Source organism: Temnothorax americanus, unplaced genomic scaffold (assembly GCF_048541705.1).
Source record: "Temnothorax americanus isolate GAGA-0224 unplaced genomic scaffold, ASM4854170v1 Scaffold30, whole genome shotgun sequence".
NCBI lineage: Eukaryota > Metazoa > Arthropoda > Insecta > Hymenoptera > Formicidae > Temnothorax > Temnothorax americanus.
This window is the reverse complement of record NW_027509443.1, coordinates 227,144-244,707: the sequence shown is the minus strand read 5'-3', so window position 1 is coordinate 244,707 and position 17,564 is coordinate 227,144. Positions and strand designations below refer to the sequence as shown.

At 35.7% G+C, this 17,564-nt stretch overlaps 3 protein-coding genes across 6 annotated transcripts; 2 read left to right on the top strand and 1 right to left on the bottom strand.

Annotated features, from left to right (window-relative positions):
* Nucleotides 1–950: 950 nt before the first annotated feature.
* Nucleotides 951–12,002, top strand: LOC143900739 (uncharacterized). 2 transcript variants are annotated; one of them, XM_077412402.1, is made up of 4 exons: nucleotides 951–2,381; nucleotides 4,798–4,932; nucleotides 7,152–7,447; nucleotides 9,143–12,002. In XM_077412402.1, the coding sequence occupies exons 1-4, from the start codon at nucleotides 2,298–2,300 to the stop codon at nucleotides 9,414–9,416; spliced, it is 789 nt and encodes a 262-aa protein (XP_077268528.1). In that variant the 5' UTR covers nucleotides 951–2,297; the 3' UTR covers nucleotides 9,417–12,002. The 2 variants fall into 2 exon arrangements, with proteins under 2 accessions (XP_077268528.1, XP_077268530.1); XM_077412404.1 differs by having other exon boundaries at nucleotides 955–2,375.
* Nucleotides 12,003–12,599: 597 nt separating this feature from the next.
* On the bottom strand, nucleotides 12,600–14,697 carry Rpl14 (ribosomal protein L14). Of its 2 annotated transcripts, none has more exons than XM_077412406.1 (4): nucleotides 14,651–14,697; nucleotides 13,776–13,877; nucleotides 13,127–13,321; nucleotides 12,600–12,809 (listed from the first exon to the last, which is right to left on the bottom strand). In XM_077412406.1, exons 1-4 carry the CDS (start codon nucleotides 14,651–14,653, stop codon nucleotides 12,636–12,638), a joined length of 474 nt encoding a protein of 157 aa, XP_077268532.1. In that variant the 5' UTR covers nucleotides 14,654–14,697; the 3' UTR covers nucleotides 12,600–12,635. The 2 variants fall into 2 exon arrangements, with proteins under 2 accessions (XP_077268532.1, XP_077268531.1); XM_077412405.1 differs by lacking the exon at nucleotides 14,651–14,697 and adding an exon at nucleotides 14,412–14,456.
* A 550-nt stretch (nucleotides 14,698–15,247) lies between these two features.
* Surf1 (surfeit locus protein 1) lies at nucleotides 15,248–17,165 on the top strand. 2 transcript variants are annotated; one of them, XM_077412400.1, is made up of 5 exons: nucleotides 15,248–15,567; nucleotides 15,946–16,067; nucleotides 16,139–16,336; nucleotides 16,455–16,625; nucleotides 16,738–17,165. In XM_077412400.1, the coding sequence occupies exons 1-5, from the start codon at nucleotides 15,376–15,378 to the stop codon at nucleotides 16,949–16,951; spliced, it is 897 nt and encodes a 298-aa protein (XP_077268526.1). In that variant the 5' UTR covers nucleotides 15,248–15,375; the 3' UTR covers nucleotides 16,952–17,165. The 2 variants fall into 2 exon arrangements, with proteins under 2 accessions (XP_077268526.1, XP_077268527.1); XM_077412401.1 differs by having other exon boundaries at nucleotides 15,402–15,571.
* The last annotated feature ends 399 nt before the right edge of the window (nucleotides 17,166–17,564 follow it).

Below are 17,564 nucleotides of genomic sequence, written 5' to 3'. Positions count from 1 at the left end.
AGCAAGGAGCTATAATTTGGCAACAGTAGCAAAACCTTTTTTCTCGCTGCAAAAATATAGCTCTTGCTGCAAAAAATGTTAGTTATCCATATTTTACAATTATAAAATTTAGCAATAGTAACTAATCTTCTTTTCCGTGTAATATATCTCATTTTGATTAGTAGAATTATAGAGCTTGAAATTAAACAGTAAAAAGTTTAGCAAAATGTTTTAACTACGTAGGGGAGACCGGGGCGAAGTCGTCACTATTTTTCGATGCCAATTTTTAACAACACAAAATAATTTTAGTAAAATGTGGTATACCGTTGTAAAAAGTGAACCCTCTGGCTACAAAATTTATACGGACATTTTTGGTCTACGTCGCTTTGTTCAACTAGTATATAGAATAAAAACGACAAAGGTGCAAAAATTGAAATGTCAAAATTGCGGAGTCGTCACTCCATTCTCGGACTGAATTTTAAATGAAAAATCATAATTCCGATCATGAAAAATGATAGGATACATTTTGTTAATTATTTTTTAATAGAACAATGGAAACATTAATTAAAAACACGATGGCGGAAAATAATTACAAGAAAAGCGCACACACTTATGTGCCCTACGCTCGCACGTTTCTCGACAGCTCTATTCTGTCATCTTTGATGAGCACACGCAGCACATATTATCCAAGTCCTCGCCGGAATCCGACCACTGCTGCTTCTTTGACTTTGATTTTCGCCGGAAGCCTCCATGATATGACTTGATGACGACTTCGCCCCAGATCCAAGTTTCAAGTTTGGTGTTCGCTCATAAAATATTAGAAATCAATGAAAATAAAAAAATTTAACTGGATTTGTGTTCAGCATGCATTACTCTTTAGAATCACTTACTTTAAGATTCGGAGACACAATAATATTTAAGATGTTACAAATTTTCGACGCCGCGCGCAAAAAATTTTACTTTCGACCTCCGAAAACATGTTTGCCTCGCGATAAGACTCACAACATGGCACATAATCTCACTAAACTCCGTTGGTCACGTGGGGACCATAAGCCGCGTTTACGGTATTAATGGCGAGTTCACACAACATACAAATTTCAAGATAATTGCAATGACGACTCCGCCCCGGTGACGACTTCGCCCCGGTCTCCCTTACGTTCTATATGTGTATTCTATATATCGAAAAAGTCACTTAGAAATGCACATATGGGAAATTAAAAAAAAAAAAAAAAAAAAAACTATATAATATTATATTTACCTCTCAAATTATTTTTCCAATGATAAGCGATTGAAAGTTAAGACGGTAGCCGGGTTTTAACAAATTAAGCCTTCAAAGTAAAGAAACAAATTTGCACAATTAATTTTTCGATTAATTCCAAGCAAATTTTCAATTTTCTTTAATTCTGGAGGAAAGAAAAGACAATTTAAATTCGTAAAAGAAACGTTATTCGCCGAAAGAAAATCAACCCCGAATTAAAATCCGTATAGAAAGCACGGCGACTTTTGACACCCGATGTATGTGTGTATGCACTTACGTTATGTTTAAAGCCTATCGATGATCGATGCCACCACCTGCGTCCCGATAACGTCCCTGATACGTTTTCCGAGGTTTTGCCCCTCCCACCCCGAAAGTCGAAGGAAACTGCCTTGCCGAGCGATCAAGCTTATTTCGCTTATTTCCGCCTCACGAGAACGAAGACGAGGAATTGAGAAAGAAAGGCGAAGACGGAAAGGGAGAAAATAAAATAAAGGAAAGTAAAAAAAAGAAACACACACACGTATACACGCCAGTGGAAGAGGATCGTTGGGGAGAAACGGGTAAAGCGCGAACGAAACGCGGGAGAAGAATGACGAAGAAAGAGCAAAAGCGTGGGCGGGAAAGAGTTAACGGGATAGAATATATAGGCGAGAGGGTTGGAAAAGGGAAAGAGGAGCGGGAGGAGAAGAAGGAGGGTGCAGACCACGATTTAGCGGATTTTCAACGTAGCTGCACGTCTACTCGCGGAGGAGGTGGTGCGCGATTCTTAACGCGGCGGAACCGCCCCCCGATGCCGCGCGGCCAATGGCGCGGCCGTTTCCGTGTGCGCGAGCTCGGGGGGTTGCGAACGGTCGAGTCGCAACTAAAACCCCCTCGTCACGCTCTCACCCTCCCAGGAACGCAGTGACGACTCACCTCGCAGTGCTCTCGCCATGTTCGCGCCGAGCGAGCGGCCCGTTCCGCCACGACAGTGAGAGTCACCATCAGAGAGGGTCGTCCTCTTCATCCCCGTGAGCGGTCGAGGAAGCGCCGCGGGACCGAGCGCGCGCGGCCGCCCGCCATGGCGGGCCCGTATCTGTCGCCCCTCGGGCCCCAGGCAGATCTGCTCACCGAGTACATGTTCGGCCGTCGTCGTCAGGTCAGTGTACGTTTCTATTAATTTCACACATTTTTGGACATCTTGTCGTTAAGGTCGATCGACCCCCGCGTAATTCGTCGTTGATCGGGTTCGACGCGGTTCTTTGGTATCGGCCGGTCTTTTTCAGAGTATTCCTCCGTTTTCCGAGTATTCGAGTATTTGTATTGTACGTTCGAGTAACTTGACTTTCAGAGCATTCCTTGACGTAAAATATTTAGGTATAAATACGTGCCAAATGAGAAAATATAAGAACGAAGCTTGTGGGGATAGTTTGGGTACAATATCATATAAAATTAAATGTATGTGACGACAAATAATAATAAATAATATAGATATAGAAAAATATACTTATATGTATTATGAACAAAATGAGTATTTGATATTTTGTAACAACAAATAGATATCTATAGAATTTTTAATTTATTAATAAATATAGAACAGGCTCGTATGTATATAACAAAGAGATAAAGATTACCGGCCGATAACGAGCAACAAGAATGTAGAAATATAAAAATATATTTAACAATGGCTCTCAGTACGTATAATCGTAACAAATTCTCACACTTATCGTCTCTTACGCACGGTTTTACATTACGTTACTTGAAAACATTATATATTGATTCCACATTTATTCTCATTATTACAGCTCAGACGCATTTTTTTAACTGTTGACTCTTTATGGTGACGTGCAGACTTCGCTGACTGACTCGATTCATTCCCATTGTCGACTGAGGAATAAATCATGGACCCTTTCCGACTTTTAAGCAAGTTTTTTAAAAATGCGCTTCGATTCCTGTTTTTTTCGTTTAACAATATTACGATAATCCTCGTTTCCCATCTTTGGATTAAAGACCGTATTTGTACAGCGATTGCGACTTATAACATTATTACCTTACTTATTTGGATGTGGAAATGTGTGATCCTTGATTATTCGTTTATTTAATGTAATTAATTAGGCTGATGAAGACACGGTGTTGCCGAAACGTCCCATTTTAACATTGTTAATAATATATATTTTTAAATTTCAACATTCTTGTTGCTCGTTATTGGCCGGTAACCTTTATCTCTTTGTTTTAATTTATTCGTGAAATATCCGTCATAGAATTCCTATAATAACTGAAAAAAGTGCACGAATTTTATATAACCCACAAATGACTGTATATAAGATTCGTTTTTTTTGTAGCTTCGTGCATCATGAACAAAATGAGTCTTTGATATTTTATACCAACAAATAGATATATCTATTCAGTTATTAATTTACCCGTGAAATATCCGTCATAAATATAATTTGTAATAACTGAAAAAAGTGCATGAATTTTATACAACCCACAAATGATTGCATAAAATTCGTATTTTTTTTATTTTGTAGCTTTATACGTCATGAACGAAATAAATATTTGATATTTTATAACAAAAAAATATATAGATTATTAATTTAATCGTAAAATATCCGTCATAGATAGAATCCATAATAGAACTGGAAAAAGCGCACAAATTTTATATAATTCACAAACGATAACTGAATGAAATTCGTATTTTTTTTGTAGCTTTGTAGCAGATTAATATCTATTTGACGCAAACTTCGAGTTGCAATTAATAAAATTTGTATTTTACATACAAATTTGTATTTTTCTTGATTCTGTATATCCTTTTAATTTATTGATAAAAGGAGCAACAGTTCTAAAATATTTTGTACGTAAATATATTAGTATGTTAATTATATTAATTATAAATTATATAATTTTAAATGCATGTAACTTTTTTAAATAATTTTAATATCTTTAGAATTTTATTATCTTTTGAAATATTATAAACCCACGCTAATAATAATTACTACTCACTACTACTCACGGTAGCATAAGGGCCTCCGCACAATGAAAAATATAAGGAACAAGGAACCGATATTAGCGATTAGAAATATAAGAAATCAGGAATAAAAAGCTGGTGTAACATTAATACACGGCTTCCGATAGATTAAAAATCTATTGTCTGTGTTACTTCCGTTGCCTGTATTTTTCAAAAGCGTCGTCTACAATGGCAGCAGAAGTATGCAGTAAGACGTAAGCAGTAAGCTATTGACCAACCACAGTCGATTATTCTTGAATTGTAAAAATCCCATTAGTCAATAACTTACTGCTTACGTCTTACTGTATACTCCTGCTGCCCTTGTAGACGACGCATATTGCATCCAATTTCATTTTTGATTCTTATTTATTAGTCCTAATCGCTAATATTTGTTCCTTATATTTTTCATTGTGCAGAAGCCTTAAGAATACGGATAATAAGACTATCATATGTCGTCTTTGTCGTACACAAAAATAACTTCGCGATTAAAAGCTGTATAATAATTTAATGGAGCATGCAGAGACCTTGGTGTTCGTGACATATGTAACAGTCAGATTCTTGGAACTTTTTCAAGCAGAGACGCAATCGGACCACGTTCACGCCGCAACAGCTTCAGGAATTGGAATCCCTTTTCCAGAAAACGCATTATCCCGATGTTTTCCTCAGAGAGGAAGTCGCACTTCGGATATCACTCTCGGAAGCACGTGTTCAGGTGAATCTTCCTTGCGATCATTTCATTCCTTCATTGATTTCACTCAGTTCTTCAACTAGTTCTTTGTTCCTTCTATTATCCGTCAAGAAAAACTGTCGCTAATAATTACACAAACTTTCTCTAATATCGTATCAATTACATCGCTGAATTTTATTTCAATTGATAAACAAAGCGCACGCTGTCGAAAAAGTTTATTAACTGAAAATAAATTAGATTATAGATTATATAAGTAAAGGAAGAAATTTTTTGCTTAATAAGAAATTTTAAACAAAATATTTTAATTTTTCGATGCACTTTATCAGAAATATTTCTTGATTTACTAAAAATTAAAATAAAAAAAAATTTTATTAATAAACAAAAAATTTAGATTAACGTTGTTCTGTTTATAGTAAATTCAGACATCTTTAATTTCTCTGCTTAGTAGAAAGACAACCCTTTAATTCAGAAAACTACGGTAAGAAAACTTTCAACCTCAAAATCTACGAAATACGGCCTTCCAACAGATTGCTTCGTTCCCTAAAACCGTTCACTAATTAAAGCCCAAATAAACTGTTTGTAGGAAATACGCGCGGTTTATTCTCATTCGCGAGTCCCGGATTAACTCGCTAATGATCGTAATCGCGATGGATCTAATTTTCCATTAGTCGCGCTGTTATTTTGTATATATTATCATACAAACATCGGCAAAATGCGGTCGTTTATAAACAAGATATCAACAGAAACTAATTAAAATACGGGGAGCTCGGAGCATATTGAATCGATAAATTTTCTTCCAATTTAACGCGTAATTACGAAAGAAGATCAGAGATGAGTGAATTTTCATCAAAATTCTTTTATCTTATTTTATTATAGTACATACAAATTAATATTCGTATATAAAATTTACCGTGTATCTAATTATATATTTATTTCAATTATTCATTAACGAGCAAACCAAAAATTGTTTTATAATCGCATATCATGGGTCTCGAATTTCAAGATACGAAAATACTATGAAAAAATAGTCTTTATTATATACTATCAATTGTTTTTATTTAAACTAATAAAAACTTTCGTTGCGTGTAAATTGCAGAGAGTGATGTTTTTAACTGGATCGGATTTAAATTCACGAAAAAACATGACTGCAAAAAAATTAAGCTTCAAAGCTAGTAGACCTTGCCAATCAATCAATCAGTGATCGATAGGATGCGGATTGTTCAATCAATTAATTTTCTTGCGATTCCAAGTGCAGAAGTCGGAGCAACGGCTTTCAATCGCGCGGGGTCAAGTTAGAGCGCAGATGTTTCGATTCATTAATGATATCAGAAATACGAACAAAACTGGCTCGATTCGCGATCGTATCACAAAGGCTGCGCGTACATCTGGCTGCGATAGAGGCTATTACACGCGGGCCATTGTGCGAAAACGATTAGGCAAACGCTGATGAAATGAACCGGGCGAACAACGCGAGAAACTCGGAAGTTCACCGAGAGTAAATTCGATTAATGCTTTCGAATCTCCTCACCCGCGAATCCCGTCAGAGCGTGTTAAAGGGTAAACTGTACGGGGTATTTATAGTAATTGGCTGTGCAGCACGGATCTCCGTGCGATGAGAATAAAGTGATTGCGAAAGTAATTTTCCGAAAAGATACGGCATAATTACTTTTTTCTAAAAGACGTTTCAAGTCGATTATAGAACCGGAATTAAAAAATTACGATAAAAATTTGAATAGAATTAATACCAAATTTGCTTTAGATCAAATGCGATCTCAATTATGCAAATCATTTGGAAGCGCACTTTTTTTGGTCTCTTTGTGAGGCAGAAAAATAATAAACAAAATCTTTTTGATAGGTGCGATATTCAAAATATCGAAATTTGTGCTGAATGAGTATCATTTATATTGGTTGAACGTCTGAATTTTTCGGTCTCTTTGTGATATAAGTAGCAAAAAATAATAAATAAACTTTTCTTGACAAGTGATATTCGAAATATCGAAATTTTTGCTGAGTAGGTACTTATTATCCAAATTAGTCGAATATCTGAATTTTAAAATCCGAATTGTACTTACAAATAGTGATGGCAGATATAATAAGGCACGTATGCACGCGTGATCGCTTTTGCTCAGCGGTAATTCACGTCCCATATATGCACCTTAACATTCGCCATTTTCTCGCCCCGCGGGGAGGGGAGGGGGCGAAATTACGGGCAACGATCGGTCAGGTCAGCGGTTCCTCCACAGGTATGGTTTCAAAACAGACGGGCAAAGTGGAGAAAGCAAGCTCGGTTACAATTGCTGCAGGACGCGTGGAGAATGCGATGCTTGGGTTTAGGGAGCGCCACGCCGCTGCTGCTCGGCCGACCACCCCCCGGCGGCCTCGAGAGGACCACCGCCGCCGTCACCGATGCGTCCTCGACTTCGCCGTCGTCCTCGTCGGCCCTCACGGGCTCGCCGAACGCGACCGACAAGCTATCCGAGATTGGTGGTACCGTGTCGGTCTGCAGAGATTTTAGAATCCTGCCTCCACCGCCACCCGGGTAAGCCGTCCTGTATATAGAAATATATTTTAAGTAATTTATAGTAATTTATCATATATCAATTTAATTATTATTTTAATTATTATTTTTCTTGCTGTATACTTTCTCTTGGTGAAATGCGTACCTTTCTAGTTCACAGATTTGTTAAATAATATCTAAGAAAATTATAATAATTAATTTTAATGATTAATTTTAAAAAAATTGTTAAAAAATTTACAAGACGAATACGTTATATCTAAATAATCGATAAAAATTTGAATTATACATTTTTGCGTAAATAAGTTATCAGATGTCTACGACGATTCCAGTTTGCGTATAATTATCCATAGTTCATCTGATATTGATTTTTATTGTATAGCTAGATATCGCGTATACCTCATATAGTGATGAGAAAATAATAAATAAAAACACGATTTAAATTTCTAATTGTCATGCATCGTGATTACGTTTGTCACAAAAAACTTATATGACTTTGAAATCACAATTATACCTGCACAAATATTATTCTAGAGTCTAGACATATAAAACACGCGGAAGCGGAATATCCATGCGAGAGAAAGATAAAGATAAATAAAAATAACGTGTATTTTGTTGTGCCGAGTCTGGTCAACCAATATTATATTAAATTTGTCCCTAACAAATTATTAATTAAAGAGAAATTAAATAAAATATTAATTAAATAAATGAAATAACTGATAAAATAAAATTTAATTATCAAACCTTAGCAATTATGAAGTTATCAAAATACACGATGAATTCTGTGATGATAGTTACTTATGGTACAATATAATTCGCGTCGATGCGAATTCGAGACAAACGCATGCATGTTACGATTTCCTTTATCCTTCGAAATTGAACTAAACTTAAAATTGAACTTTTCATAATGAATAAAATTATATACTTGCGCTACTACTAGTATTTGAAATATTTAAATTATCGAATATACGATTCTCGCAACGATACCCTGCCTACGATACGAAATAAATCACAACGAGGAAATAAATCAGAAAAGGATTAATAGTGAAATTCAATTTTGTAATCTTCTTTTGAGATTTGATTCTTCAGCATGTATTTTGTAGGAAACTGATATTCCGCATCTTAATAGATTTATCGGAACAAAAACATGTTTCCCACAGGTAGATTTTACATTATTATTCCCCGGGGACCGTTACTTCCCGTTTCATTCATGTTTAATCAAAAGGATGTTCGCTCTTTTTATCGATTAATATTACTAATATATCACCAGACAAATCATCTCATACAGCACAGAAACTTGCAGTTTATTGCAACAACATTTCACAAAGTTTATGCAGTCTTGCGATCTCACGATGAAACTTTTCCACAATACTGTTGTAGTTGTGGATATAGGATAAAAAAATTTAAACCAATATCTTGAGTTAAATAACATTTTGTTATTTTTAATTACTATGTGTGTCGAAATTTATTATTTTAAAATACAAAACAGTATTATTCCAACTCCATTGGCTTAGTTAAAAATTAATATATTGTTTTAATTAAATTAAAGATATATTGAGAAAGAGCAATGGCGACCTATATAATGGCGAATGGTTAAAACAACTGAAGCTGAGTATAATTTAACAGCACGAATTTAATATAGTGAATGTGTTCCTGTACAATCTTGCTGTGCTGTATGGGGTTCGTCTGTCTGACGTGGCGCCGTTGCGCGTTTCGCAGATACTCGGTACCTTGCGACAAATCGCCTGATAGGATCAAGTGCCGATGCGGAACGCCGCCCAGGATCTGCGCGAGCCCCGTGGACCGTGGCGACGGCCTGGCGACGAGGGAGCGGCCGCAGGAAGCCGAGATGGATCTCACCCTGAAGGGTCACCATCCAGCGTCCGCCAGGCATTCGTTATTCCATCGCTTGCCGAGCAACCACCAGCAGCAGGACATCGCGCAGAGTATGGACGAGCCTCTGGACGTCACGCTCAACAGCGGCAAGAACTGAGGGCCGGATGAGCGAGGACGGTCCGCGATCGGCCAATCTTGTACTCGCACAGACATTTCACCCTTCAAAATCTCTTGACTCTTAAGTGCACAGTGTAATCACGTTTGACAGCGAATAACATGCGAGATAATCCATATCGTCGAACTCTCTCTGCATCAGTTCCGAAAATAAAATAAACGAGAAGAAAAGTGAATATAAGATGGGGGGAGGGGGGGAAAGGGCACGCGTTGAACACATGTATCATTGTCTTTTTAAACTTTCGAATGTTCTTAAAATTTGTGTTTTCCCCTTTACCCACATTTAAAATGTGGATGAAATTTCTTTACTAAATTATTAAATTCTGTTTTACTAAATTACTAAATCATAAGAAATAAATTCTGAGAGAATTAAGAAAATTTAAAATAAAAAATTAATTTAATTTAATTTTAATGGTATATACATGTAAAAAGCCATCGCAAAGGGATATACTTGGCGTTGATTCCAAAAGAAGGATATTTAAATAGAGAAGAAAGTTGTTTACAACGCAACGCGTCGATACTATGATACTTTCAACGTTACGTATTTTATCGTTATATTTATTACTATATATATTACTGTATTATTAGATACTCTTTATTACTGTATATATATTATCGAGAGAGAGAGAGAGAGAGAGAGAGAGAGAGAGAGAGAGAGAGAGGTAGAAAGAGGGAGGAGAGGGAGAAGGAGAGGAAGAGAGAGAGAGAGAGAGAGAGAGAGAGAGAGAGAGAGAGAGAGAGAGAGAGAGAATGTGTGAGTACATGTGTGTAATTTAATGGCGTACCGGAAATATCTAATGGACGCTGCTGTCTTCCCACGTTGGGATTCTGCATAGCGCGCGCGCGCGCGATTCCGCGTTGCAAACTGTAATTCAGAATGAAGTATATTTAAAGCAATATTTTATAGTGACAATTAAACGCTAAAATATCCTTCAATATATGTGATTTGAAAGTACGCAAAGATTTTCAAATAAAAGAGAGCAACAAATCTACGCTATATTGAGTTTTTTTTGTAAATTATTGAGTCAATTGTTAAGTTTCATTTTAGCTTTAATTCCCAATTTAACTTTTCGGCGGTTATAGTATCGTGATGTGCTCTCTTAAACATTTCGAACATTTCTATTAATCTCTCACTATATAGTAAACAAAAAAAAATTCTTTCAACTTCTCGCAGAGACACAAAGATATATAATGCGTTAAAAGGATCTTAGCTGCGTAACGAAAATAATATTATCTTTATTCAAGCGTCATCTTTGTAAAAAGAAGTTGCTATTTATACTACTATCACACGCTGTAAAAAAATTAGTGATGGCTAATATTTCTGATATAAAGGAAGAAGTGAAAGAGTTATATAAACGACGAAAGTGCAAGTGGTTTTTACTCGGGCGAAGTAAAATTTACAGAGTCGCGGCTTCTCTAAAAAAAAAAAAAAAAAAAAAACGGAAGCAGAGATATCCGCCGAAATTGGATCCCGATTTGTAACTCGTCGTAACCTATTCACCGTGTTGTTGTCTGTAAAAATTTTCGAGCGAGGTGAAAGGTGGGGGGAGAACGCGTTTCTGTACAATAAATTAGTGATTCCGACTTCGATGCGTTTTCGCGTGTTCGATGATGAGCGATCGAGAGAACGACTCTCTAACGTTGAGTGTCGAGACACGGATTTTTTTAAATCTACGATGTATATGTAAGATTATGCCGCGTAATTTGCACGGTCGGGTGCATCAATGGTGTCCGGCGCGTTTACGTTCGAATTTCTCTGTAATACGTAAGAAGCGTGTCCTCTCGCTTATATAACGGATTATGTGAGATTTAACTACCGCAGGAAAGAATCGTCGAGTCATATCCTGCACATAACGGGTATATCGGATTGCCATTAACGCACCCGACAGTACGTACGATTATTGACATCATTTATAAGTCGATTCGACTTAAAATGCATCCGCATGTCCTACTTCATGCGTGATATGACGGTCGAGAATATAGGATGAACTATTTAAAAGATTCTTTCAGTTGTTACGCTAGGACTTTTGATAAGGAACGCGAAATGTTGAAGTTGTGTACATAGAACTCTGGCATATAATTAATTTATATAAATAAATAATATACATATATATAAATTATATATACATATATATCTTAAATCTAGCGCGACACAATAATTTAGAGTACAATTGTTTTAGAAATAAATATTAATTGCTAATTACGTTCTCTACTTGTTCAATATCTGTATAAGTCTCTTTTCTGTTCGAAAGCAATGATATAGGGTGCGTTCGGGGAGCGCGTTATTAGCGCTATTGCATCATTCTATCTTTATCGCTCATCAAGTGTAGAACAAGGATAGAATAAGCAAATAGCGCTAATAGCGCGCTCCCCGAACGCAGCCATAATAATAACTCTTATTTAATATATAATGTTGCAAATTTTCAAATTTATCGAAATTATTGCATTTCTACTAACGCTCAGTTGAAATTAATCAATATACAGATAGATATTTTTATGATTAAGTTTCGAATAAAACGTACGAAACAAGACAGTCGAAATTAAATTAAAAAATGTATCCTTATACTTCAATTTGCATTTTTCTCTAAAAAGAGCTACTTATCTGAATAGTTTATCAAACTTAGCCTTTTACCTGATTATATTTTTTTGACCCTGTTCATTTTTAAAAATTTAAATTTGGAAGATTTGCTAAAATACCGACAGTCGATAAAAGCGAGTCAATCAATTTATCGATTATAAATAATATCCATGGCATGCACGGAAGTATGCTAATTACCGACATGAAGAAAATTTTTAATTGTTGATCCCTCGCCGATACTCCATAAATCACAAAAATTTAATTTATTAAAAATTAATTAAAAAAAAGCAAACAGCCAGTGGCAGACGTAATTTTTGTTTCTACTTTTTTTAACCGAAACATTAGGTTTGTTCGCGTTGCTTAAATCCCCAAACATTTTTGCACTTGAAATGAGATAAATATATATTCGGCCGTTGGAAAGAGAGAAAGCGAAGATGCTGAGTGCAAAAAGTGCAAGTAACGCGAATGGAGTGATTGTAATGTAATTTTCTTAATGTTCACGCAATTGAAGTTTTAATGAAATACATAAAGGTTTTTAATTAATCATTTCAAGTAGCATGCAAAAAGGACGTGACAAATAATAAGACCTTTATAAAATAATTATGTATTTAATCCAGAATGCTGTTACTTCTTCTCAGCTTTTTTCGCGCTCTTACTCGCGCTCTTACTCGCTGCGTCGCCGGCTTTAACTTTCTTAGTCTTCTTTTTTAATCTGTAAAACGCATCTGTTCGCAATTTATTTCTTATCTGCCTTGCTTTACGCAGCTTGAAGCGGTCGAAGTCGCTGAGTTCTGCACGCTGAAATAGAAAACAGATATTTTTAAAAATATAAGATTCCAAAATACATTATTTCTAAAGTTACAAATTATATATCATCAGAGTCGAGTTAACGTCATCAATAAAGTCAGACGGCATTTCCTATCATAAATACTGGTTCATCATATATTCAAGCATCTTTTTTATAAAGATAATTTTTGGACACAAATTTTCTTCTTTTTTTTTAAGATATAAAATTGCATTATTACCATTGCTACGAATAAAATAAATATAATATTTATTTAAAACAATGACTATTAATTATTAGCATAATAAATAATTAGCAAATTCTTTGATACCTTCTTCTTTGCTTCAACTTTCCTGGCCCACATCGTCTGTTTCCAGAGTTCGTTGATATCAGCCGTGTTCCACGCTTTACGTACGACACGAGTGGATCCCGAGAATGGGAAACGTAAACGGAATTTAGTCAGATGAAGTTCGTTGAGTCTCATCTCGCAACGAGGTACACCTGACGATGGACCATCGACTAGAACCTGAACAGAATATTAGTTTTAAGATCTGAAGAACTTAACGGATGGTTGGTTTTGTAGAAATCACAACTATATCATCAGAATATAATTAACATCACCAAAGTCAGTCGGCAATTCCTATCATATTATTGTATAATCATTTTTTACAAAAATATTCTAGAAACATATAAAAGGTACATAATATTTTTATTTTTAAATTTATATTTTGTTTAAAAATTATATCTTATTTAATATTTTTAATGTAAAAATTACAGTTACCGTCTACAATATAGGATAGTCAAAGAATAAGACCACTGTCCACTTGCTGTGCGATAAAAAAATAACTATAATGTTGCTACTACGAATATATCCATCGGTATGTCAGCTATTGAAAATTGTTCGATACTATATAATTCTATAATTCTTTCATATAAAAAAAATTTAAGTTATTTTCAACGGAGAGAAATGTTCTTCCTACCCGATTCTGGTCGATGATATCCACGATGGTAACCAGTTTACCCCGATGAGAGCCATCGCTCACATAGGCTACGCGGCCAGACTGCACAAACCTCTCAAACGGCTGTTAAAAAAAAAGACGAGATATTACTGTAGCTCTCACAATTTATATTAAATGTCTATAATATGCATTTCTATCAATGTAGATTAACTTTACTCTCTCTTACTTTCAATCATTTTCTAGTTCTAAAAACTAGAAAAAGATAGAAAGAGTAAGTTAAATCGAGATTAAAATTAATTCAAACCGATAAAAATGGACATTAAAATGATAAGTTATCTAGTAATATTAAAATTTCACGATGCGCAGTGTGCTTCTGTATTTCATGTATATTACTTCAATTAATAAAAATTTCGTGCAAAAATATTAATTTTAATAAGTTTGCATAGGTCTTTGCTTCGGTAACACTCAAGAGATTCGCTGAATTCGAAAATTCCGAATTAAAATCTAATGTGAAATGAGAATTTACCGTAGCCGTTCAACGGACTCGATGCGCGTTTAAGCTCCGAGGGGGGGAGGGGGGGATTAAAAAAATATATCACGCGAATAAATGACGATATTATACCGAGTCGCGCCGTTACGAGCACGTGAAATGCGTACTCCAGATTCCCGTGAGAGGATCCACGCCATCCACGGCAATGCGCCATGCGGTTGACAAACGTTCGTCCAGTGAGGTTAAGTCTCGTAAAAATTTGCGACGCGTAGCGAGCACGTTGCTGAGAACCGCGAGCACGATCGTGAGAGAAAAGTAGGATTTGCGGAAAATTTATCCGATCACCGTTTGCACGACTTTACGCGACCGTTTACTCGCTAGACATTACAAGAAGTATTCCACTCACCATGATCCTCCGGAAGCGAAAGAACCATCAAGAACCTGCCCTCGGCCACAGTCACAGTTCGACCATAGGGATTTTTCTCTCGGAGAAATCTAAAGCCCGTATCACACTACATATTGAGATGATTTGTGATTGAATTGAAATTTGACCAATCAGAGCAAAGGATTCACTAAGGCCTGGGTGCACTCAGATGCACTTTATGCACTAAGTACACTTTAAACTGCACTTTAACTCCGTAATTTTATTTATTATAAATTTTTAAGAGCCAAAATGGAAAAACGAGCAAAGTTTAATGAGATTCGTCAATTAATTTGGCTAAAATTTGGGAAAAACCATTTGTAGTTCACGGCTACAAGCTTGCAAAACTGCTCTGAAACGGTTTTTCCCAAAGCTCGCGTAAACGTAGTTGTTGTGAAATCGGCTCTGCGCTTATACTAAAGATCGTGGTTCTATAAAAAGGACTTTAGTAACGAGGCTATTGTTCCTAGGAAACAAGTTCTTTTATTGGATACCGGGTGTGGCACAATGAATAATCGCATTCAATGTGAATTACCCATAATGGGACACGTTCATTGGATATTTCTCTTATCGCGATAACAGGCATCAGCTGTTCAGTACCGTTGCTGTGTTGCTGAAGTCGCTGAAGACCATCAGTCGTCGACAGTTGTTTATGATTGAAAATATAGGAATTCAAATTCATTTACTACTTTTGAAACTAAAAGTCGAACATGAATCTGACAAAGATATTTGGACTTTCGAGAGGTGTAAAATGTGCCCTCGATAGAAGCGCGCACGTGTCATTATTACGCGTAAATACTCAAGCGAGATGTGAGAGCAAACTGACGAGGCCTAAGGCTATCGAGACGAATAGATATCGAAAATCAGAGGAAACGATTGGACTATATGGATATTGCTTGTTGGCAAGTAATGACAAAATCATTATCTACTAATTATTCTAAAATTCTGTTTGTATAATAGTGAATAGCTGTATTTACAGTATAGATAAAAGGATTTATATAACTCAGTGATATTTATCTCTCTAGTATGAAATATATTTAATATATACATATTATATATTATACATTTTTTGTCTACGTGTGTGTATACATAGAAGAAATAAATAAAATTTAGCATAATTTTATTACGTACTAATAGATGTATTAAGACCGCAATATTTTATAAGTATGATAAATATAAAATATAAGCAAGAAATATATTTTGAAAATTTGAAAGAACTGCCAGATTCCATTGATAGTTTTTAAATTTAATTTGTGCACGCTGCAATTTCTGTATTTTAGGGAATACCCGTCGCCACTTTTGCACTTGGCACATGGCAAATTAAGAGATGGAGATGGAAGCTGGATCTAATAGAAAAACTAAAGCGACGCACTTCAGCAGAACCCATCGATCTGCCGTCTGAGTAAGATTACGATGTTATATTGCAAGCACTATTTTTATTACACCTATCTAATAGAAATTATTTCCTTTTAGCTTAAATGAACTAAAAGATAAAGAATATTACCGTATGAGGGTCAAGGGCAAATTTTTATACGAAAGGGAATTTTTGATAGGGCCTAGAAGCCTTATTCTCAATGGAGAGGCGGCGAGCGAAAAAGGCGGTGGAATATTTTCTCGCAAATCGGGCACAGGATATTACGTGATTACGCCTTTCAGACTGGAGGATCGGGAGTAATTACACAACGCTTTTATTGATTATTAATTATGAAAAGAAATTATATGGAAAGAATAAAATTCATTTGACGTTGCCCAATTCACTATAGAATTTAGGATTTTTTCTTGATTTCAGCCTGACTATTATGGTGAATCGTGGATGGATTCCTAGACATGATCGCTCGACGTTTAAAATGGGAAATAAAATTACGGACACCGTAGAAATTATCGGCATTATCAGAGCAACTGAAAAACGACCTCAGTTTATGCCTGACAATTCTCCTGCGAAAGGTGTATGGCATTATAGGTAAAGGCGCATGGTTTACCGATTACTTTATTCTATTACTCGTTTAAAACTGTATATAGAAAACGATATATTCTCCATTACATAAAAATTCAAACATTTATGTTTATTCCAGAGATTTAGATGCAATGGCAAAGGTATCAGAGTCCGAGCCTATATATATAGAATTATTGGCTGAATACGGTACACCTCAAGGTCCGATCGGAGGCCAGACGAAAGTAACTTTAAGGAATGAACATTTAAGTTACATAATCACTTGGTACTCGTTGTCTGCCTGCACGAGCTACATGTGGTTCCGACAATTTGTACAGAAGTTACCTCTCCTTTAGGATGCATTCAAACATATATTTACTTCTTTAATATATACAAAAAAAGAAGAATATAGAAATGTAATTTATATGTATACATATTGTCATAATTATTTTTTAATTATATTATACGCTAAAAATTTCTGTGTTTTATTTTTTCGCATCTTCATGGAAAAATTAAGTGCAGTAATGTTGACTAGAGTGCGAAGTAAACGGGTACACACACACACACAGAGAAATAAACTAATCACGAATCAATGGTCCCTTTCGTCCTCCTCTAAACATCATATCCATAATGTAAACAGCGAAAGAAGACTGAACCAATCTCAATTCTCTTTCGGCAATACCGTCACGCAAAGCTGTCTGTAATACCTACGTTCGTTTTTAACAATATTTGCTTCGTATAAAAATTCTACAACTTGATGTTGCAAAATGAGGGTGCAGGTCCATTCGGTAGACATCAAGGAATATCATACCGCGCGCGTTTGTAGAATTAGGCTGAGACTCCGAACAAAAAAGTTAAGCGAAAAGTACGCGTACGTGAACGTAATTGTACATACGTACATTATCAGACCGCTGCGCGGTCGATTGTTTCTGCCGGTGAACAGCCTTGCCGCTTGCCGCTTGTTTTCGT

Excerpts from the sequence above, each read along its gene's own strand:
- LOC143900739 (XM_077412402.1), top strand. The coding sequence starts at position 2,298 with ATGGCGGGCCCGTATCTGTCGCCCCTCGGGCCCCAGGCAGATCTGCTC. Across the intron at positions 2,382-4,797 it reads GCCGTCGTCGTCAGGTCAGT|AGACGCAATCGGACCACGTT; the intron begins GTACGTTTCTAT and ends TTTTTCAAGCAG. Across the intron at positions 7,448-9,142 it reads CTGCCTCCACCGCCACCCGG|ATACTCGGTACCTTGCGACA; the intron begins GTAAGCCGTCCT and ends CGCGTTTCGCAG.
- Rpl14 (XM_077412405.1), bottom strand. The coding sequence starts at position 14,441 with ATGGCGTGGATCCTCTCACGGGAATCTGGA. Across the intron at positions 13,878-14,411 it reads TCCTCTCACGGGAATCTGGA|CCGTTTGAGAGGTTTGTGCA; the intron begins GTACGCATTTCA and ends TTTTTTTAACAG. Across the intron at positions 12,810-13,126 it reads AAGTTGAAGCAAAGAAGAAG|CGTGCAGAACTCAGCGACTT; the intron begins GTATCAAAGAAT and ends TTTCTATTTCAG.
- Surf1 (XM_077412400.1), top strand. The coding sequence starts at position 15,376 with ATGAATCTGACAAAGATATTTGGACTTTCGAGAGGTGTAAAATGTGCC. Across the intron at positions 15,568-15,945 it reads TATATGGATATTGCTTGTTG|GGAATACCCGTCGCCACTTT; the intron begins GCAAGTAATGAC and ends TCTGTATTTTAG. Across the intron at positions 16,626-16,737 it reads AAAGGTGTATGGCATTATAG|AGATTTAGATGCAATGGCAA; the intron begins GTAAAGGCGCAT and ends TGTTTATTCCAG.